At 49.8% G+C, this 22608-nt stretch overlaps 1 protein-coding gene across 3 annotated transcripts in view; it reads right to left on the reverse strand.

Moving 5' to 3' along the window:
• ARHGEF6 (Rac/Cdc42 guanine nucleotide exchange factor 6) overlaps positions 1–22608 on the reverse strand; it is a 41405-nt gene that overhangs the window by 12998 nt on the left and 5799 nt on the right. The window contains exons 1-11 of one of the 3 annotated variants that reach the window (XM_065643291.1): positions 21612–21674; positions 18413–18497; positions 13351–13478; positions 12737–12938; positions 10190–10260; positions 9044–9138; positions 7413–7508; positions 6462–6584; positions 4494–4632; positions 2504–2563; positions 231–377 (exon numbers count right to left, since the gene is read on the reverse strand). In XM_065643291.1, coding sequence (XP_065499363.1) covers positions 231–377; positions 2504–2563; positions 4494–4632; positions 6462–6584; positions 7413–7508; positions 9044–9138; positions 10190–10260; positions 12737–12935 — 930 coding nt within the window. In that variant the 5' untranslated portion in view covers positions 12936–12938; positions 13351–13478; positions 18413–18497; positions 21612–21674. Of the gene's footprint in view, positions 1–230; positions 378–2503; positions 2564–4493; positions 4633–6461; positions 6585–7412; positions 7509–9043; positions 9139–10189; positions 10261–12736; positions 12939–13350; positions 13479–18412; positions 18498–21611; positions 21675–22608 lie in introns of those variants that run through there. The other 2 variants (XM_065643292.1, XM_065643290.1) reach the window with 2 other exon arrangements.

Below are 22608 nucleotides of genomic sequence, written 5' to 3' on the forward strand. Positions count from 1 at the left end.
AAAAGTGTGTCAGCAAAGACCTGAAGCCAAGTGCCCGGGGTGCCTGACTCCAAAGACCTGCAGAGTCCCATTGCACAGCGCTTCTCCAGGTAAAATTATTTATCGGCTTTATTTGTCAGCACGTTGCTGGTCTGGAGTGGGAGTAGCTGCCGCCTTGCGCCGCTGATCCCGTGAGCAAGGGGGTATTTGGACACGATGTCTTTAGGCAGGAGAAGGACCACTGCACTCACCTCACCTCCCCCGCACTGCACCATAACCTGGGACATGTAGATGATGTTTCCCATCGTTTTGATGTCCTCTCCTTCCCAGCGCTGGATGGATTCGGAAAGGATCTGCAGTTCGAGTTGTTTCCTCTTCCTCAGCTCCTGGCATTGCGACTGGGAATCACAGTGGGGTGCTGCGTTAGCCCCAAACGCAAACCATCCCAATGCAGATGGTTTCACCAGCAAGGCTCCCACAGACACGTGGGCTCAGGGCTGGTCACACCAAGAGATCAGGAAAGCCTGCTTTGGCTCGATTACATAAAGTTAGTTAAAAAAAAAAAAAAATCACACCCTAGCGATTTATGAAATAATGAATACGTTAAAATGTCAAATAAATTGCTAACTGTACTGAGCAAATTTTTCTTTCCAAACCAGTCCTGCCTCTGAGAGTACAGGGTCATATTTTCCAAACCAAGATAGCACAGAGTGAAATGTCTCTAATTTTGCTGATGCTCAGAGAGGTACTGCCCATTTTGCCCAAACAGCAGAGAGAGTTATACTTGCAGCAATGCAAAGCCCTCACAAATCAGATGGGTGGATATTTTCTAACCAAAACTTGCAAACCCAAAAGCAGGGCTTGGCACAATATTTCAGTGGTGCAGTACAGTAGCACAAAAAGAAGCTGTTGAAGGTGCTGTAATTGAAAAGACTGCACTGATGCTCAGCAGGTGGGGACTGGTACAGCCCCACAGAACAGCCAGTCCTTCAGCAGCTTTCGGCAAGCAGAGGACAATGCTGACTGAGCTATGACAGACCTGCAAGTCCAAGCAAAACTTGACTTAACTGACCCCTCTGCCAACAGGGAAAATTGCTGCAAAGCCAAACCTGGGCTCAGTTTTCACCAGCCGCTTGTTTTTTTCCAAACCTCTGCTTCTGACAGAGATTTTCCTCCTTTCCAGCTCAGTTTCATGCAAATTCTTTGACTATTCAGATCTTCAAAGAGAGAGGCTGCACTGGGTTTAGGCTGAAAATGCACAATTTTGAACCAGACAGTGGGGGCTTCCTTTGATTTTATGACTGTCCTGTGCTTTGATGGCTCCCTGGGTGTCCAAATCCGTCATTCCCAGGATGCAAATCCCTATAAAATCCACAGCAATCCATCGTAGCCTGAGCAGATGCAATGTGGCTCTGTGATCCCTGCCCTGCTGTCGCTCAGGAGCATCCCTGGTCCCACCATGGGACAACGTGTCTGTCACAAGGGGCATTTCTGCCTGTTTAACCTCAAATCTGCACTGAACCTTTGTAGTCATAATGTAATTAAATTAAATGCTCAGCGCCCAAGCACACATTTCAAGTAAAACCATCCATCACTTACAAGCATTCCTAAAGAATAATGACACCTTGTAATTTAACTGAATTATTCCCTATTATCTACTAGAATATATGGAAAGGGAGTTGAGTTTCTAAGTAAATGTAACCTGATCACCCTTTCCTGTTTTCTATGAACTTTCTCCTCCCCATCTTCTTATCTGCACTGCTGAGCACCGAAAACTTGCATCTGCTGTGCTAAGGAAGGAAGCTGGGCCACATCTGGAGTGGTTCTAGTGAAAGGTATTCAGTGGCTACAAAACGAGAGAGACTAAAGCTTTTTTAATAATCGAAAAAAGCTTTGCCGGGTAAAACCTTTGTGTACGTGGATGGCTTTCTCCCCCTCTTTTTCGTATCACCGCAGTAGGACTTCGAGGGGTGGATGTAACACAGCTTACAGAAGTAGGATTGTTATCTCTGACTCATCCCTTGCTCTGTTCCCCGCTGGTGGCTACAGCACCACAAATTACCTGCAATTTAGTCAAAACCTCCTGATGCCCAAGGAGCAAACCTCAACAAAACCAAGAGTCGCTCAACATGCTCCGAGGGGCTGAGTCAGACACCCTTGTTCACCTTTCAGAGCTCATCTGAATGAGCAAGGGTGGGCTAGTTTCAGTTGGCAGACGATCAGGGTATGGAGGCAAAAGGAGATGAAAGGGACCCTGCCACCACCACTACCCACACGTGGCTTTCTGCAGCGGAAGAGAAAGTTGGAGATCCTCCGTTTCTGCTGCTGGGACCACGGAGCCAGCGTGTAACCGCTGAAACACACGGGCAGAGGGGCAGCTCTAGGCTTGAAACTTGAAATTAAGATTCTTCATAACCCATCTTTTCCATTCCAAAAGACCTTTTTTTCTAATGTCAGGCTTGACTCATTCTTCATGAAACGCAGCCCTGAAACGGAGCACTCTATTTTAAGAATTGCCACCTACCACAAGGGACTTGAAGGATGTGATGGCTTTCAAAACATCTTCGTGATCTGCATGCGCCTCCTAGTGAAAAGAAAAAGTGAAAAGGCTCCAGCAGCCGCCCTGGGCAGCACCCACCGTCCCAGCACAGCACCCAGGGCTGCAGAGCTCGCAGGGTGCTGGGGATGTGGGGCTCCAGCAGCATGGGCTGCAGGAGGGGGACAAAATCCCCCAGGTGTCTTTCTCGCCACCCTGTTCAATGTGACACGGTTTAAAGCAACTACCCAATTCATTGATACCAATTTAATGAGTGCAAAGTGACAAAAGCAGATAGGGTTTTACTTCGAGCAAACTCAGCTGGCAAAAAAAAAAAAAAAAAAATCAATCAAAACAGGTGGAAGTGCAAGGTGGATTTCTGGTTTCACCTTTGGGAAGGAAGCTTCCACTGCCATGCAAGGTTGTTCCAGCCATTTCCCCATAAAGGGTGCAGTTTCCAGGAGCATCACCTCTGGGTTTAAGAGAGGGCATGTCTGCGGGGAGAGCTCTTGGGCCAGGGAAGGGAAAGCAGGATGCTGCCCCTTATCTCTGACTGCAGCTGCCTTCTGGTACTCTCCCGGCACCGCCTCCTGGGCATCTCCGGCCCTACATCATAAGCTCTTCACCATCCAGACCTCACGCCAAGCAAATTCAAAGGTGTTTAGGTTGTGATGGAGCTGTCCCTGCAGCTGTCAGAACCTGTCTGGGATCACTCGCCTCCAAATCTGGGACATGGGCTGCCCTGGACAGACCTGCACCCTCTCCAGTTGTGCAGCAGTGCAGGGAATGCTGTGGTATACGGCCGCAATGTATACATCTATATTGCCTACATCCATACACTTCCTACAGCTTAAACCTCAGCTCTACTGATTCATGCAACCAAACCACCACACTTGGCTTAGAAACTAAGAGAAACAGGTGATGTGTGTGTCCCCAAATCCACTGCTGACCCCACCCAGCATCCTGGAAACAGCACGTATGGGCATGGTGGCTGCAGCCAGGCTCAGCTCAGTCCCTGCAGCTCAGCTAAGCCAGGCGAGAGCACGATAGGCCAGGCCTGTAGTGTGCCTACAGTGCAGGCTTATGCCCTCTCCTGTGTAGAAAAAACCCTGCCTCAAGCACAGAGGTTGTAATCCTCTGGCTGGGATCTGGATTTGAATGATCATGGCTAAGCATGCTGAGTAATTAACTAGGAATTAATACTGGAAGAGGGGAAAAAGCAAACTGGGTTAAAAATAAACTGTTACTTTGGTTTTCTTCACCTCCTTGTACCACTCCCAAGGTTTTCATCCCTGCAGCTGGAGTGCATGAGCAAGTGAATGAGTAGCAGAGCTCCAGTGGCACAGGGATGGAGATCTCTACAGTCCCCCCAAGGGGAGAAATGTCCTAAAGTAGATCTGCCACCCGCCAAGGAAGTCTCTGTCCCCCCTCACTGTTCCCCCTCCTCTCAGGCACTCGCTCCTCCGCTCCCCCATCTGCACCAGCTGCCAGCTGGGTGTCTGTCCCCATGTCTGTCCCCAAGTCTGTCCCTGTGGCTCTGCCTCCACCCTGGAGCACCAGCCTCGGGCAAGAGGTGGGGATGTGCCTGTGAGCTGCAGGAGCGAGCAGCCAGGGACAGGAATCTCATCAAATGATAATAAAAATGGTGATTTATTACCCACTGTGAAAATAAATACCAGCTGTAGCCTGACCTTGAATTCTTTTACTTGTGCTGGAAATGGCCCATCTTTGAGGAAGGGCTGGGGAGCAGAGCAGGCAATGCCTTCCCACAACTCTCCCCAGCCTCCTCCACTGCTTTCCCACTTTTAATCTGAAAGGTGTGCCACAGACGTGGAACATCTCCTTGGGGGATGGTAAGTACTTTTGGCAATGTGGTGGTCAAATACCAATGGGCAGAGGTACCTCTTGCAGCTCGGGGGGTGCAGCCCTTGCAGCATCAAGGGGCACAGCCTGCCCAGCAGCCCCACATCCCACCTACCTCCATGTGCCGCTCCAGCTCCTGCAGCAGTGTCACGTATTTATCCAGCCTTAGGAAGGGTTTGCTGAGGCTGGTGGTTAAGATGAGAATGCCTGGGTTGGCCGCACCCTGGCTCTCCATGAACTTCTCCAGCTCATCACTATAAATAGAGACAACAACAACAAGGAGGAGGGCTCGCTGAGGGCTGTGTTTTGCTGCCTCCCACGCTCTCCCGCTGGCCGGGGCTCTGCTCTGAGTTGTGTTTTAAAAGCAGCCCGGCCTCCCGTGTTGCAAACCCAGCAGGGTGGGCAGGGAGCCGCGAGCTTCCAGCTGCAGCCAAGAAGGCCAATCGTATCTTGGGCTGCACCAAAAGCAGCATGACCAACAGGTCAAGGAGGTGACTCTGCCCCTCCGCTCCGCTCCGGTGAGACCCCACCTGGAGTCCTGCGTCCAGCTCTGGGTCCTCAGCACAGGACACACATGGACCTGCTGGAGAGGGGCCAGAGGAGCCCCAGCAATGATCCGAGGCTGGAACAGCTCTGCTGGGAGGACAGGCTGAGAGAGTTGGGGTGTTCAGCTGGAGAAGAGAAGCTCTGGGGAGACCTTGTTGTGGCCTTTCAGTACTTAAAAGGGGCCAATAAGAAAGATGGGGACAGACTTTTTAGCCGGGCCTGTGGCGATAGGACAAGGAGTAATGGTTTTAAACTAAAGGAGGGGAGATTCAGGCTAGATATGAGGGAGAAATTTTTTACAATGAGGGTGGTAAAACACTGGCCCAGGTTGCCCAGAGAGGTGGTGGATGCCCCATCCCTGGAGACATCCCAGGCCAGGCTGGACGGGGCTCTGAGCAACCTGATCTGGTGCAGATGTCCCTGCTCATGGCAGGGGGGGCACTGGATGAGCTTTGAAGGTCCCTTCCAACCCAAAGTATTCTGTGATTCTATGAAGACCCCGCTACCAGGGGACGCAGGGGAGGAAGCTGTGTGGTGGTGGGTGTGGCGTGCACGGCCACGGGGCTACATCAGTGCCAGCATCGGACCCCCCGGCACAGCGAGGTGGCACCGGGCCAGGTGTCTGGTGGGCAGCATGGGCTGCAGAGGCTGGTGCTGCGCTGGAAGGTGCCGCAGCAACACGCTGGGTCTCTGCTGGGAGCCGTGACGCAGGTGTGAGCGCATACATCGTACATCGCTCTGGAAAATGTGGCTTGAATGTGCCGGCACATTTGCTAAAGCTGATTCTTTGATTTAAGAAAAGGGGTCAGACTGAGGAACCACATGAATGAGTCATTTACAGGAGCCAAGCTTTTCATTAGGCTGAATTAAAGGTGGATTTCAGCAGGGAAGTAAATATATTGTGAGTTGCCACTACAGAAAGGGAAGACTTAAACAGCATGGCCAGGCTCCTGGCTGTGCCATCGCTGCAGGCAGGACAGCTAAACTGCAGTGGGGATGACACAGTTGCAGCCCTTTGGCTTGGCATGCTCTTTAGCATGATCTTACACAAATTCAGGTGTCTACTCAAACGAGACATGTTGAAGGAAGATGTTATTACTGGGATCTACCTACGAACTGGCAAATTAACCATCTGGCTGAAGAGCAGCTGAATTATTAAATTGGGTAACTCTGACTTGATGACCACTTTCCTTTTGCAATGATGTGCTCCACACCTTAGTGTCACAGGGGAAGATATTCCCATCTGCCGGTGTGTGAGCACTTTGGCAGCGGGTCTGAAACAGCATGTGGGAGATGCTGCGGCAAGGGCTGAAATTGCCTCTGTTTTACCCAAGGTAAGAGTCCTGTGAGACCAGCTCAGAAGACAAGCAACATGACTTGTCTTCATGCCGGAGCTGAGAGGCTACGCTAAAGAGCCCAAAGCCCCAGCAGTTTTCCCAACAGCAGAATCTCTTTGCTCTATTGTCAAAAGCCACGCTAGGCCAAGTATTAATAATAAAAGGCAGGATTTCACTGAATCTCCTCTTCCATCACTCACCTGTGCTGCGTGAGGACGTTGACAGCGGACGGGTGGTTAGCACAGTACGTCAGGTACAGGGAGCGGAACTGAGGCATCAGGTTCATGAAACAGCCTCCCACGCGCTGCTGGTTCTCGGGGAGCCTATGGACATCAACACACCAGCCACAACGTTAAGCTTCTTGATCTGCACCCTGCAGCTATGGCACTCTCAGGGATCTGCCCAGGAACCACCTGCTGCGTGGGGACGTTCCCAGGTCACCATGTAACTGCAGCACTGAGCTTGGGGAGGAGGATGAAGGTCCTCAGGTGGGACTGGGTATCACAACCTGTTACCAGCCTGGGACAAGGTGTGACCCAGCACGTCCCGTCCCACCAGCAGAGCTGCAGCTGGGATGCCGCAGCCCACTGTAGCTGATGAGGATGTGCTGGAAAGCACTGGGTGCTATGGAGGAGGGGTCCCACCGTCTGGGTTGCCCATGAATATGAGAGAGGAGATGGAGAGAGAAAGGGAACCCACAGCCTGAATACATTTCCAATATTCAATCTTTCCCCCATCTCTTTCCAGCCCTTCCAAAGGAGAGGCTGGGCTAAGGCCAAACACGTGTGCCAGCCTCCCCGTGGGAAATCATTACCTCTAATAATTTGCTGTTTGCTCCCTGGCAATCTCCATTTTCATGCCTGCCAGACCTCCCACCCTGCATGTGTCTGCGTCTTTGGTCTAGTGACACCTTCATGTCAGGTCTAGTGACACTCTCATTCAGCAGATGCCGTAACAGTAGAAATGTCAGTTCCTTCTACCTTCCCTCCTGCCAAAGCACTACCTGCTGCCTTTCTTCAATCCTGTTATTTTCTTCTATATTTAACAAGTCTAAGACATCAGCCAAGAGGAACATTAATGAATGTGTCTTTCTATTATTTTTAGCTGCAGTTGAATAGCTTAACACCCTTGGCACTATGGCGTGAGCTTACTTTGCAACTTCTTCCAAGGCTTGGTTCAGTGTTTGTTGAAATGCAGAGATTTCTTCCACGTTTCCCAGCAATGATGCGATGTCCACGGCGCTGAGCCTAGAAGAATCAAATCGCCAATTAGCATCAAAGAGATGTTGCTCTCAGGAGTTCCCCCATGGTATCTCTAAGCAGTCCTTCCAAAAAGACCCAAGAATTTCTCTTTCCCCAGATACACCATCAGACATGGGAAAACACAAAATCCACAATCTGTGAGCTACATACCACAGCCTCCCGGAGAAGATGTCTGCTGTCAAGGATTATCTTAATTGGATTTTAATCACTTAATCACACTAATCTTCTTAGATATTTAGCTGTCTAATAGACATAGACAGATGGGATTTGAGCCGGGGGTGGGGAAGGAGGTGTGTGCACAGAGAAAGCTTGGTCTTCAGGGATTCATGCTGTGGGTTTCCCTACGGGAAGAGGGTCCTACAGGGCAGCCCCTCAGGTAGGGGTTGCCTTGTTCCTTGAGCGAAGCTGGATTTTTCCTAGCCAAAACTAATGTGTCTGCTTCTGTCATCCTCAGAGCAATCCTCAGAGTCACTCTTGTCCCACCCTCATTGAAGTCATTTGCTTAATGCCAAGGCTGAGAGCACAAGAAAATTTCACAGCTGAATATATCCCATGTGGAAATACAGGGAAGGAAGGAGAGATTTAAATACAAAAGGCCTTAAGACACCGCTCTCCCATCTCTCCGGGCTGGACAATGTCTAAATATCTGCCCTTTGCCTGTGATGCCCCAGGACTGCCCGGTGCTCCTGCCGCCTGCTCAGCCAGAGGGACCCTGGCCCCAAACGCAGCCGCATGGACGGGGTGACCGAGCCGGCACCGTTCGGGAGAGACGACTGTAAAGCTGAAGCAATAAGCAGGAGGCGAAGGTCTTTTCTGCAGGGTGAAATTATTGACAGCAATCTGCTGCGAGGTACCAGTACGCTGCCTGGGTAAGGACAGGACGGTGTGTGCTGCCCCTGCACCACACTGCCCAGCACGGATGGAAAACACATGGGCTTATTTCCACAGGTAAAGCCCTGACAAAGGCCCCCAGTCGCCCCGGTGTCGCTCAGGCCATAAGGGACAGCAGCACGCTCTTCCCGAGCACGGAGCTTCTAAGAGCCGATGGCCGTGCAGATGGGGAGACAGGGGGGTCACTTCTCGCTCAGCAGCAGGTTGGATTCAGCAAGAGGCAATCTAACCGCAGAGAATACGTGTCGTCACGCACGAAATGAAGAGATGACAAGGAGATGCCGCTTGGGGCTGAAAAGTCACAACAAGGCAAATCACAAGGGAAGAAGCCATGCAAGGCATGCCGCCGGGAAACACGCATGCCGGGACAGCCAGGCACCAGCTTGCAGATGGGGTGTAGCAGCCAGCCCCCTACCAGATGGAAATGCCCATTTCTAACACAGCCCAACGCCTGGGGAACAGGAAAGAGCAGAAACCTGTACAACGCTGCGGTTTTTTCCTGGTTCACAGAAGCTGCGAGGCTTTACAAGAAGAGCAGTAACAGTCCCTAAACATTCAAAAGCAGCAAAGTAATGAACTATGGTCAATGTTACAGGGTTCTCTCCACCTCAGATGCCCTTATATCTTACTTATCATAAGACTGGAGGGGTCTTAAGTAAGTTCCCAGAAGTGACTGTAGTTCCTTCGCATAATCTCGTTCTGTTTCCAGAATATTTTGCAACACCTAGAGTGAGAGACAGAGCACTGAGTAGATCCTAGAACTAGTGACCAGTCAAAGGAACATGACATCAGCTTCCAAGGGTGGAAAAGCATGGAAGTGTATTTTAAGTCCATAAATTACATTTGTTAATGCAGAACTCAGAACACTCGGAAAAGCCCTGAGGGTCCAGTTTTGAGATTTTACTTTGCAAACTGGGGGAGTCCTGGAAAGCAGGTGTTAAGGGCTGCTGCTTCTTCTCTGGCAAAGCACGAAGACAACGTCAGTTTGGACCTGAGTTTAGTATTTGACCCCTGCGAGGCTCATGCCTAACCCTGCATGCATAACCGGCTGCCAAGGTATGCAAGCGAACGGTTGGTGCATGCGTCCTGGGAGCACCGTTTGCAGGAAGGCAGGCGACAATTTAACTGCAACAGTGGCCAGACCAAGGGCGGCTCCTGCAGCAGCTCCAGCCAGAGCACAGCTCACTTGCCACTTCAAGGACGAGCTGAGTTGGGTTTGGTCTTGCTAATCCATCTCAGCAGCCAATTCGTCTCCAGCAGCAGGGTGGGCAAACCCACTGCCTGCACGCTCCCAGTTAGCACTGAAGTTTCTCGATGCAGAAGAGCTTTGGAGAGAGTGGAGGTGGTTCCCAGCTCTCTGGACGTATTGTTTCTGCTTTGCTTTACTTGAAATACATTTAGGCACGCTGATGAGCACGTTTCACCTCTGGCACCGAGAGCCAGAGCTGTTCGCGTGCAGGGATTTTAACTCTTACCCCGCAGGGGTCCCTCGTGCCTTATTCCCTATCACTGATCTCAAAGCTGCCGTCTTTGCTATGTTATATCTCAGTCGCCTACTTTGAGTCTCTCCTTTTGACATCTTGCAGCAACTTCCATTTGTGGTTTATTGTCTCGACAGCCCTGAATCAAGGAAATGGCAACAGCTGCATTTAAATAGGGAGTCACATACCCAATTGTTACAAATCGCTTCAATTGGTTTCTAAGGGAATAAGCCGGTTCAGAAGATTAATAATATGCTACTTATTAAAATGTATGATCAGCACTTTAAAACTTACCACAGGGTAATAATTCTTTGTCAGCTGAGTGCCTTCAAGTCCTTTTAATGCTTTGGGAGAGAGTGGTTTATCTGTAGGAAAAAAAATACATCAATCAATTACAGCGCACAGCTCTCATTTTTCCAGCAGGAAAAGCCACTGCTGCATCATGTCCAGCAAACATAACTTCACCCCTGCGAATACAAAACTTCGATTGCAGGGTTTGTTTGCCTGCTTCAGAAAAAACAAGAGCAAACCGAAGGCGTGCACAACACCAAAGGCAGCCGAGCAAGTCGCACCAGAAGCACCGCGCGGCCTCTGCCAAATAACTTACAGGTTTGCTCCGAAAACCCTGGCAGCAGCCCAGTGTCTGGCACTGTTTGGAGCTACAGTTTGGCATCACCCGGCCCACAAAATTTGGGTTTTAAAACTGGGTGTCTATCAGAAATGCTGGATACAGCGATTTGTTCCAGGTGATTCACAAAGCACTTGAAGCCAACAACAACCAAGACGCTGAACCTCGACCCCCGCAGTCATTTGTGATGCAAAATCCTTCTCCAAACGAAGGTAAATTTGAATAAAAAAGCTCACACGAACCTGGAAGTCAATCCCCATCTTGTTCTGCCTTTGCTAAATCCCTGTGGATGCCTCCAGCGTGGTGCACGCAGACACACACCTGCAAGTCTCCGCTCTGATTTCCCTCCTCTGCAGAAGCCCGTTCCCGGCAGCACCGCGGCTTTGCCAGCTCTCCCGGCACCGCAGCTTTGCCAGCTCGCCCGGCACCGCTGTCATCTGTACCCAAACACCGCGGTGCCCCGCGGAGCAGCCGCTGTCTCCTCGCTGCCCGCAATCACTCATGGAAGGCAATTCCTTCCACACCGACAGCAGGGGAGAGGCTCCAAATTGATAAATTTAGCCCCTGGAAACCTCGGCTTGATGTATCGTCTAATTATTGCCGTTGTCGATTTTCCTGTCGCTTCCAGCCGGGAGCTTCGTGCCTCATTTAAAGGCCCGGAGGAGCTTTGCTCCACGCAGCTAGATATTTCCACCCAAAGAGCACGCTTAGGACACGCTGGAAGCACAGACACTGCTGAAAAACAAGTAACTCAATTTAGAGTGACACGTCTCGCACGTTGGAGGCGAGGAAAGCGGCTCCCGCGGGTTTCCAGCCAGGGATCGGCCCCGCGGCCACCCCGGCTGCGGGCCCTGCAGCCATCATTTGCAATACGGCCACGTGTCCTCGGCAAGCAGGGGCTGGGGGAACAAACCCCCCTCCCAAGGGAAATGGGTGCTGGAGAGCGATCTGGAGGGAAAATCTCTGCGGATTTTATTTAAAAAAAAAAAAAAAAAAAAAAAATCAGATGGGCTCCTACATGAGGATCAATGAGACTTGCCCTTTGCTTCACTGAGGTGTTGTTTTTTTTCATGCAGCTCCTATCTAGTTTTCCCATGGGAGTGAAGTTTGTTGTCCTTTTATAAAAAAAAACAAACCAAAAACATTTCTCTTCTCCACTCGCTGACTTAATTAGCGATTCCTGGGTTGTGCCAGACAAGCCTTCAATCTCTGCTGCAATGTCCTGCTCCAGCTCAGACATCATTTCCCAGAGGGAAATAGTGGGAGATGAGATATCCTAACAGTGATTTTTTCATTTAGAATTAAATAAAAGCTGGCCTGATTCTGAACAGTCACTCATTAATTTTATTCTTCCTTCCTTTGTATTTTTTATTCTTCCTTCCTTTGCTTTTTCGCTTGCAAGTGTGGGAGCAAGAATGTCTTAACAGGGGCTGTGCGCTCTGCAGATCTCTCACGGCATTTAAGGCCAGGGCTGATCCTGAGGCATAAAACCAGCACTGAACACACAACAGGTCTCTGTCTAAGGCAAGCCCTCAAGGCGCATTAAGGAATTAAAGCTGAATTTTGTAAGAAAAAACCCAAGTTTACTGTCACACAATGGCCTCGGAAGCACAACAGGGTGAGCTGATTGAATGGCTATGTAGTGCTACAGGGCAGTTAGCCAGGAGCATGCTTCACATCATCACCACCCCACATCTGGTTAAAATCACAGGGCAGAAAATGTTAAGGACACTCAAGACAAAGCTCAATAAAGGCAGATGGATCATTCCCTCCCTCTTCCTTTCTCAGTATCGCCTGTAGCTTTGCAGCAGAAGATGCATCTGGGGGAAAACGTACTATGTGAAATCAGCCATCGCTATGGACAAACCAGGGGACCGTTCCCTGCGGTCGTATAGTTTTTGTTGGTTTCCTCGCTGAGACCATGAGCATCCACCACTGCCAGGATGAAATGCAAATTCAATGCCTGACCAAGGTCTCTGACAAAAAGCCATAGAAAGGCACGATGCTCTGGGGAAGAGGGCAGAGCAGCTCTCAAACAACTCATGCGAAAGACTAGGATTTACCCTTCTGGCCTCATTCATCCTTCCATTAGCCCTGCTGCTTGAAGGACGCAAACGGCCCTTAATAAATAGCAGCAATTTCCCAAAGGCACAAGGATCTACACTGCATTATACTGCTGTCATTCAATCAGTCCTTGAAAGCAATTTGCTTACCGGTGGGTTTGATTTCTCTGACGTAGTTACTTGGGAACCAGCCTGTTTTTCCATTCAAGGTCCCTTCCCACCAGCCCCCTTCTTCAACCCGGGTGACATAAATAATGTCTCCTTTGTTAACAGAGAGTTCATCCTCGTTGGTCTGCTTAAAATTGAACCTGGCCTTTACCACCAGCTGATGACTGCCATTCTCGGTCATCTCCTAAGGAAAGAAACATGGGAAAAATCAGTAAATAGTCCAAAAAAGCAGAAGGCACTAGGACAAGCTATTGTTCTTCTTTGTTGTGACAGCTGTTTTTTCAGTATTGCTCTTTATAACAGCAATAATGTCTTGCTTTTGTGTAAGCACTCCTGCCAGAGGACTCTGAGGTCCCCGAGCATTAATTTAGTATCACAGTGCGATGGAGCGCAGATAAGAATCGCTCTTCTCATATCACAGAGAGCAGCACTGCGAGTTGGAGAAGCCACCAGACTCTCCCCAGCCAGGGCAGCAAAGCCGTGATGGAGATCGGGGCAGGACAAGCCCCTCTGGCATGCTCGACCCAGAGGTACCACTCATGCCCCTCTACCCGCACCGCCATCAAACCCTTGATGAGATGTTAAATAAAGGATACCACAGGCTTGGACTGCCTCCTCAACACCCTCGCCGACTGGGAAGCTGCGCCGTTGGAGTCAGCGTGGGGACCTCCAGCTGCAGAGCTAAGAGACGATAGATGTGAACATGGCCCTTTTGACGGCTGATCTGGTGAGGCAAAAACAACGTCTGAGTTCTACCCAACTGTCCCCCATCCCTCTGTATCACAGTAAAACGAAGGGTAAAGCCCATAAACAAGAATGGGGCAAAACACTTGAAGGAGCATCTCTCGGTGCAGAACAGCAAGTGCACTGCATCTCCAGTGCGGGTACTCCCAGTCAACGGTGAGGATGGTTTTGCTGGGCTTGGTCAACGGTAGACATGAGGAAGAAATTTTTTTACAATGAGGCTGGTGAAACACTGTCCCAGGTTGCCCAGAGAGGTGGTGGATGCCCCATCCCTGGAGACATCCCAGGCCAGGCTGGACAGGGCTCTGAGCAACCTGAGCTGGTGCAGATGTCCCTGCTCATGGCAGGGGGGGCACTGGATGAGCTTTAAAGGTCCCTTCCAACCCAAACTATCCTATAATTCTATAAATGCTTCCATGATGGAAGAAGTTGAATTGCATCCCAGTGCGCTCTGAGGTTATGCCAGCTCTGCAGCCACACATCCCATCGCAGTATGTTTGTGAAATCCCCCTTAAAATGGTAGAAAACTAGAATAACAGCCCAATGCCGCCCAACTAGGAATGTTTCTGTGATCTGAGTAAGCACCTCTGAAGGTGTTTCAAAGTTTAGCTCACAAGTGAGCGCGCTTACGTCACCTCCACAGCTGCAGCGTGGGCTTCCCTGCTGAGTGGAGAAGAATGCTGAACAGCTGGTCAACACAATCGCTTCTCTATTTAGATAAGTCCTTCTGGGTTCATTATACAGCTGCAAGAGGCCAGGCACATTTTGATCACTGTTTGTGGATTGTTGCCATCACCACATGAGAGAGGGATTCAGCCCGCACTGAGGAAGGACAGGAGTGTCACTCCAGGAGACTGGCAGCCCACAGAAAGGCTCAGACTGTCCCAGGAGCTCTGGGAGTTGCCTCCTTCACATGCTCAATGCTCATCGTCTTGCAAACTATTCTCCGGGCTTGTTCCTGCCACCATCTGCCTGATGGTGGAAATAATGCTGCTGCTCTGACACATACCTATTTTTCACGATTAGTGATTTATTTCTACATTTTTTACCCTCTGGCAAGTTTTTTGGTATCAGTTTCCTGGTCACAACTGCCCTGTGCTGAGGTTGAGTCAGTGGCCTCATCACCAAGAGCAGTCCTGGCTCCTGCAGGACCTGGCAGCGCTCAGCCCTGCTTGGATGCTGCAGACAGGTAAAAACATGGGATCCAAGCCACCTGGTAATTCCCAGTACATCTCTGCTACTGCACTTCATGCCACAGCATGGGACAACATGCAGATCACCTCCTTTCTATGTGCCATGGTGCTCAAATGAAGCACCAGCAGACGTTACCATTTCGGAAAAACGTGAGGTACTTTTGAGATTTGCCTTGTAGCTTCTTTTTAGATTTAAGAACATTTCTGTATCCCAGAGCTGTTGTTTTCCACCTGCGTTGTGGACCCGGCGTGCCCATGGACCGACCTCAAAAGGAGGACAGAGCAGAGCCGTCTGCAGGAACCTCTGTGCTGGGTGTGTAAGTCCCCTGGAAAATGTCTGGAGTTCCTATTTGAAAACGCTGCAAGAGGAGAGGGTGATCAAGCCACCAAGCATCAGCAGGAATCAGAAAACACAAACTCTAAGACTGCTTTGCCCCGCTTCTCGTCCAGTCTGAATGTCAAGATGGAAAAATCATTCCAAAGGGGAAGTTTGGTGGGAGTTACAGGAACTCAGCTGGGCTTTTATTCTCCCCAGAGGATTTTTGTTTCAATAGGAAAACAACCTCATCCTTAAATTGGATCTGGAGCAACGCAAACTGTGAGCTCTTGGAGAACGGACTTGCTTTGTCTTTCTCCAGCGCCATGTACAATGGGGACCGACTCTGTGACTGTGACTTCCAGGCGCCGCTGCCTTACAAGCCCCCGGCCACACGCACCGCTCTGCCCGGTCCACGTTCCTGTTAAATCTCGTGTGCTGTCAGTCAGGCAGTTTTCCCTCTTGCCCTGCTTGTTACACAACTGCCTAATGACCACATGGTGAATTCCTAGCTCGCTGGGCTGCAGCAACAGCAAAACCCACTTTGCAACACAGAGTGGTTTTGGTTGTGTTGTTTGGTTTTTTTTTTTCTCTGAAGCATCCTGATATTTGAGCAGGAGCAGTTTCGGCTGCTCTCGGCGACTCATGGGCCAGGAGGGGTGGCCGGCTGCCAGCGTGAGATGTTCTTCCCCTGATTCCTTCTAAAAAGGGAGGGCGTAAACTGCGAGTCCAGACTTCTCTGCTTATTCAAGCCATCAGCACCAGTCCCACGGAAATGACTCGGTTACTTTAGATTTTATGCTTCTCCCTGCCCCTCCCAATCTTCCAAAGCTTTTATAAATATCTGCAGCAACCTAGAAACAAATGTAAAACTGACTTTGACAGTTTGGCAGGGAAGTGTATCATTTATATTGCATCATGACAGCATCCTATTTTATGCCTGGTCCAGCATGTAACACTGCTGCCATATGTTGCTTAAACTACGGTTAAAATAGCTGGGTTTTCTGCTCACATTCCTACACTATTTTTGGCAGATGAGCCTCGCCTGATCCAGCACAGCTGGTTTTCCTCCCCTGCCCTCTCTCTCAGATGAAAGCATCAAGCTCTGTATTTCTGTTACTGCTGAGCTGCTGAACTCTGAGTTTATCCACTACACATGATGCCTCTAGTTTTTTTGCATAACAAGATCCATGAAGACACCGGGATTTGGACTTCAAACGGATGCTCAGAAACCACGTTCCCACAGCGTTTCCCGAGCTGTCACCTACTTCCCTCTGCTCCGACAAAGGTGTCAGGATGCAGCAGCTCTGCAGATGTCGGGATGCACAGGGATGCCAGAGCCCTGGCCATGGCAGGAACTGGTACCAGCCCTGTCCTGAGGCTCCGTTCAGCCCTCAGCCTCTGGCGAGATGGACAAGCCGGGCCATCTGCGGTGGCGGTTTGTAGGACATAGGCTCCTGCTTCTCAGGAACTTGGCCAAGCCACCAAAAAGCAAACATTTTAGACATGTATTTATTTTACCCTGTACTTTTCCCAAGGGTGCTCTCTGCCTTGAGCAGTTTATTATATCGCGGGCATTGCGCTTTTTAACATTTAAACAGAGAAAGCATATGTTCAAACAGATGTTTACCATGAAACCAAGAGGATCCCAGCTTCCCTATAGCCCCGTTGGTAAAGTGTGATAGAAACTATTCCCCAGCAAAGCTCAGCCGGTGACTGCACGAGTGAGCTGGGACATGGGTGGCTGCAAGAACCAAGTTGGGGCTGTAAATAAAGGGATGCTGCGACAACGGTGCACACCCCATCACACCCCTCCAGTCCAGCAATGGGTGAGCACAGAGCCAGGAGAGTTTCTCACTCTTTTTACGTTCAGAATAATGAAGTTAATGTCAATCATAACGACAGCGTTTGCAAAGGCAACCTGCATTTTATAACCCACATCATATTGAACTGCAAGAGCTTTCCACGTGGGGTCACCGGGTGCTGTCATTGAACAGAATGGTGAGAGGCTGTAAGGAGATGTGCGGATCCTGAATCACCATCACTGACTTCTTGGGAGCTGAGTGCTGACTGCAAAAAGGCAGAGCAGCATTTATATACTATTACTGTTAGACATTGTTATTATTGGTGTTGTTATTATTAAGTTATATATATTGTTTGCATAAGATATACATTATAACACAATATACAATAGTTTATATAATGTATCTATAAAATATAGATTTACATTTCTATGATTTTATAAAGCCTTACATCAGAAGAGAGAAGAGCAAACGGGGAGGGTGCAGTCCCAGCAATGAGGTTGTTTCACTGAACACCTAAGCAGCTTTTGTACTAGCAGAAGAGAACCCAAAAGCAAAAACTCAGTTGAAAGAGGAATAAAACAACTGAGAAAGCCATCGCAAACTGAATCTAGGCAAAGCACAGTAAGTCAACAGAAAAACCTTCCCTTGAAAGGAAAATCATGTGTTTGCATTTTTACTTTTTCTCCTTCTAATCGCCTAAAATGTAATCTGCAACAGGGAAATCAAACTCTCCTGCTGGTGCTGGACTTTGGTGGGTGCTCATGACCCCCTGTGCAAATCAACTTGCATGACAGGGGCAATAAACACTTTCCCCCCTGCGAACTCTTTCCAGCTCAGCACAGCCCTGCTCCTCAGCCCCTCTGCAAAGAGACCCTGGTTCCCTCACCCCTTCCCACGCCATAACCATCCTCCCCGTGGAATTTCTCCTCTCACAGCCTATGTGACTGAACATCAGTTTAAAGCATCCCGTAGGGAACACCTGTGTATGTGGGATGGAAACAAGAGGAGCTCATTTGCTCTGCTTCAGCAGCCGCTCCTGCGCCTGGGGAGGCAGCACAAGCCATCAGCTCGATTCCCAAATCCAGGAGCCTATGCCCCGGACCCAGGGAAAGGAGGGAGAGAAACATCAATACAATTGACTGAGCATCTGGCAACAACGTTTGTTTTGACATTCAGCAAAGATATTATGCAGATGGATCTGTTTTTCTCTTCGGCTTTAAAACACGCTCGTTAAAATCTGACATTTGCATTTTGGGAGGTGCATGCTCATTTACATCAAGACGCCTTTGCAATGACCTAATTTGAGGTCCCTTAGTACTGTCACAACCGAGCCAAGGTTTCTTAGTGTAAAGCCATAACCAAGCACTGCAAAGTGCATATAGCGACTCTGAAATGCCACAACTAAAGCCAGAGTTGATAGAAGCATGAAATGTCGATTCCACTGTCCAGCAGCAAGCATCGGTGCTGGCAGCACAATTTCACAAGCCTCCAGAAATCATCATAATCTAGGAATTACAAAAAAAACCCCTGAACCCACTGCAGCATACATATAGGACAGAATTTTAAAAGATGACAGGAAAAAAAAAATCTTTTTACTTACCTTCAGTAGCTTTATTTACAGCTGTTAATGTACTCAGGACCTTGGAGAACTGTTCCCCAGTGTACAAATCATGTGGATCAAACACCTGCGAAAGAGGATCTTGGTCAGTTGAGCCCAAAGCATCTCACTCCGGCCATCCGAGCAGCCCACGGCACTGGAGGGGCACAGCGAGGATGAAGCAGCCCGTACATCTCCGTGAGGGCTGGGGGTTTATTCAGGGCTAACCAGTCCCTTTTCCCTTATAGCGAGTGAATTCCTGGGGCGCCAGTGGCGTGGGAAGGTCAGGGGGACCCGGCAGCGTTCGGAGCGTAATGCTGGGGACAGGGAAGAAACTGGCGATGTCTGCAGGGAAAGGACTCCTCTGAAAGCCATGGAGAGGGTCATTGCTTGCCTTGAGGGAAGGAAAGATTTGCTGCTATTTTTGGTTTTGAAAGCTGAAGAGGTTGAGGCTGTACATATGTATATATCCGCACATGAGTTTTTTCACAGCAGAAGAAACAAACACACAGAATTTTCTGCTGTTGCAATATGTCATACAAAATATATTTACATTTTTTTTTACAGGAAGCCAAGCCCAGTTATTTTATGTGAAAAAATTCTAAAGAATTTTGTACTACTAAGCCTCAATGGCAAAACAGAGATACATAGTTAGCAAGGGCTTATTTTCTGCGACCGATAACCTGGATGTTGTACACCCAGCCCTTCAGAAACCACCCCAGCACAATGAGGGGCAATTTGAGTTTCCAAAACACTACAGTCCCCTCTAACACCTGAGAAATGCCCTCAAGTTCATACAGACTGCTCAAATCCTACCATTAATGAAGCAAAGATACGCGATACAAAAAGCCCCTGTTATTGGTTCCACCAAGGCACCATCTGCTAATCCCCGAATACATGTTGTCTTGCAGATGGAGACAACCAATAAATAGGAAAGATGATTTTAAAGCTCTCCTGGCAGACACCATCTACTTACAAACACTTCCAATGCACTGAAGAGCATATCCTGCTAAATAAGTACATGAGCCTTAATTACCTCTAGGGTAGTACTGCCCTTTAAAATGGCCTTTTCTTGCTTTCCACATATAGCTCCTTGAGTACATTTGGCATATTTCAAACAGGAAGGGGACCGGACTCTTCCGCAGCCCTGGATGCTCGCGGCACCTCTTCCTCTTGACAGACACATCAGTACAGCAATAAAGTACATCACGGGCAGTACAAAGGCTGCTCTTTGTTGAGAATATATTTTAAAATTTACTCAGCTACTCAATACTGGGAGAAAGGCTTTACCCTAAAGAAATTTAATCCACGCTCTGAGGGGGAACAGCCAGCCATCATTACAAATATTAAAATCAGTAGCCCTGCAGCTCCAACCGCACCTACCACTCTGCACATTTTGGGGACGTCCTCACCTACCTTGGCCTGTTTCTGAGCTGATATATCACCTGCGCTCGCTTGGGTTTGCTCCTTTGGACCACACGGACCCCATCCCCTCTGCCAACTGGTGCGTGAACTAGTTTTCCTGCCTCGCAATTGCAGCCGGTGCTATCTGAGCATCGCCTCCAGCCCAAGCTGCATCTCCGTGGAAAGGGAGACGGTAACAGAGAGCCCGGGCGTGCGCTGACCCTGTTGGCAGCCGCTGGAGGATGAAACGTTACAGTAACGCGCCTTCACCCTCTGGCCAAGCAGAAGAGGAAAGCAAACAGCGAGGCTGAGATGTTTGCGTGCATCTCTCTGGTGTGTCGTTTTCTCAGTCATACCCTTTTTCCTCCACTTCAGTAAGTCCAGAAAAACAAGTCCTGCCTTGAATGAATGGAATCCTTTTTTTTTTTTTTTTTTTAAAAGGACCAAAGTAGTAAAATACATCCCTGATCTTTCAATACACAGAATAATGCTGTGAGCTCAGAGTCATCAGCCTGACAAAGTCCAGAGGAAAATGGTGGCAGGAGGAATACGTGAAATATTCTAGCACAAAAGCAAGCAATAAATTTAGGACTTCTCTTCATGGAGGAGTTGTCTGGAATAGCTACCGTGGAACAATGGCTATGTAGAAAACTTTTCTGGATCAGCTACTGTAATGTAAATATACTCTGCAGCTTGTTCCAGAATAAATTCATTAGGCAGAAAAGTCCTAATTTATGAGCTAAAAATTACTTTTTTCAGCATGACCCATCCATAATTCTATTCTTGATTAAAAGACAAGCTGCAAAACTAGAAGCAAAATAGTGAGGGGAGAGGCTTTTTTGCTCTTAGCTCACGGAAGATCTGGTGGATGTAAATAAAACTCCACTTAAATCTATGACTGTCATCTAATGAACTCCATTGAAATGCTTTTCCGACTTTCAGAGCTCCTGCTGCTCCGTCAGGCATCGCACTGGGAGAGAAAAAAACCTGCACTGCTGCACGCCGAGTTCTCCGACAGACAGACAGACAGACAGCGAGGCGACGAGGAGGGCAGCGACCAGAAGAGCACCCAGCTTTTCGGGAAGGACGAAAAATCAAACCCAGGTGTGCCTAGCAAGTTACCGGCACCCAAAACCCCAGTACCGCGATGGGAGCTGTAGAAAAGTTAGAGGAAGCCAGGTTGTGACCGAGCCCGAGCTGTTCCATCTGGACAAACTATTTCCACAGTTCGACAAAACCCCGGCAAACCTCAAGCTCGATGCAAAGCCCAGAGCTCGGCGCGACCGCCACCCTTCAGCCCACCCCGCGGACGAGCGCTGGAGCCGGACGGTCCCGCGGCCGCTCCCAGCACCGGCCCCGCCGGCGCTCGCTGAGCCCGGCCGCCCCCCGGCCCCGCCGCTGCCTTCCCCGGGAGCGCCGGCGCGGCCGGACCCCGCCGGCTCTGCGAAAACCGCCCAGGCGGAGCCAGGCGGGCGGCTGGGGAGCGCCTCTCCCCGCCGCAGCCCAGCCCGCAGCCCGGCGCGGAGCCCCGGACTCGGTGCCGCCGGGTTTCACACCCCCCAGCCAGCCCCCTGAGCCGGTTTGCCTTCTGCACTCCGGCGAGCTCAGCGTGGGAACTGCCCGGTGGGGGTAACACCCGTGGGTGCTGCCTAGCGACACCCCCGAGGACCTGCTGGGGACAGCCGCGGGGACCACCCGGTGACACCGGCGGGGCTGCCGGAGGATGGGGACGGCGGCGGGGCCGGGCCGGGGACAGCGGCGGAGCCCGGCCGGTGCCCGCGGCGCGGTCGGTACTCACGGCGGCGGGCGGGCGGGCGCGCAGCCCCGGGGCATGGCGGCGGGCGGTGCTGCGGACCGCGGGGCGGCCGCTGCGGCTCTGACCCGGAGCCGGATCGCGGCGCGGGGAAGGGAAGGGAAAGGGGAAGGGGAAGTGACAAGCGGCGCCGCCGCCCCGCTCCGCCCCGCCGCTCGCTGGGGGACGCGGGCGGGCGGTGCGGCCGCAGCTCCCTCCGCCGGCCGCGGGCGGGAGGCGCGGAGCAGCCCGGGGGGCGGGGAGGGAGATGGGAAAGGGAAGAAAAGTCAGGGGGAGGGAAAAGGGGAGAGGGAAAGGGAAGGGAAGGAAAAAAGAAAGGAAAGGGGAAAGGAAAGGAAAAGAAAGGAAAGGAAAGGAAAAAAGAAAGGAAAGGAAAAAGGAAAGGAAAGGAAAAAAAGAAAGGAAAAAAGAAAGGAAAGGGGAAAGGAAAGGAAAGGAAAGGAAAGGAAAGGAAAAAAGAAAGGAAAGGGGAAAGGAAAGGAAAGGAAAAAAGAAAGGAAAGGAAAAAAGAAAGGAAAGGGGAAAGGAAAGGAAAGGAAAAAAGAAAGGAAAGGAAAAAAGAAAGGAAAGGAAAAAAGGAAAGGAAAAAAGAAAGGAAAGGAAAGGAAGAAAGGAAAGGAAAAAAGAAAGGAAAGGAAAGGAAAAAAGGAAAGGAAAAAAGAAAGGAAAGGAAAGGAAAAAAGGAAAGGAAAAAAGAAAGGAAAGGAAAAAAGAAAGGAAAGGAAAAAAGAAAGGAAAGGAAAAAAGAAAGGAAAGGAAAAAAGAAAGGAAAGGAAAAAAGAAAGGAAAGGAAAAAAGAAAGGAAAGGAAAAAAGAAAGGAAAGGAAAAAAGAAAGGAAAGGAAAAAAGAAAGGAAAGGAAAAAAGAAAGGAAAGGAAAAAAGAAAGGAAAGGAAAAAAGGAAAGGAAAGGAAAAAAGAAAGGGAAAAAGAAAGGAAAGGCAAGGGGAAAGGAAAGGAGAGGAAAAGGAAAGGAAGAGGAAA

Source organism: Caloenas nicobarica, chromosome 12 (genome assembly GCF_036013445.1).
Source record: "Caloenas nicobarica isolate bCalNic1 chromosome 12, bCalNic1.hap1, whole genome shotgun sequence".
NCBI lineage: Eukaryota > Metazoa > Chordata > Aves > Columbiformes > Columbidae > Caloenas > Caloenas nicobarica.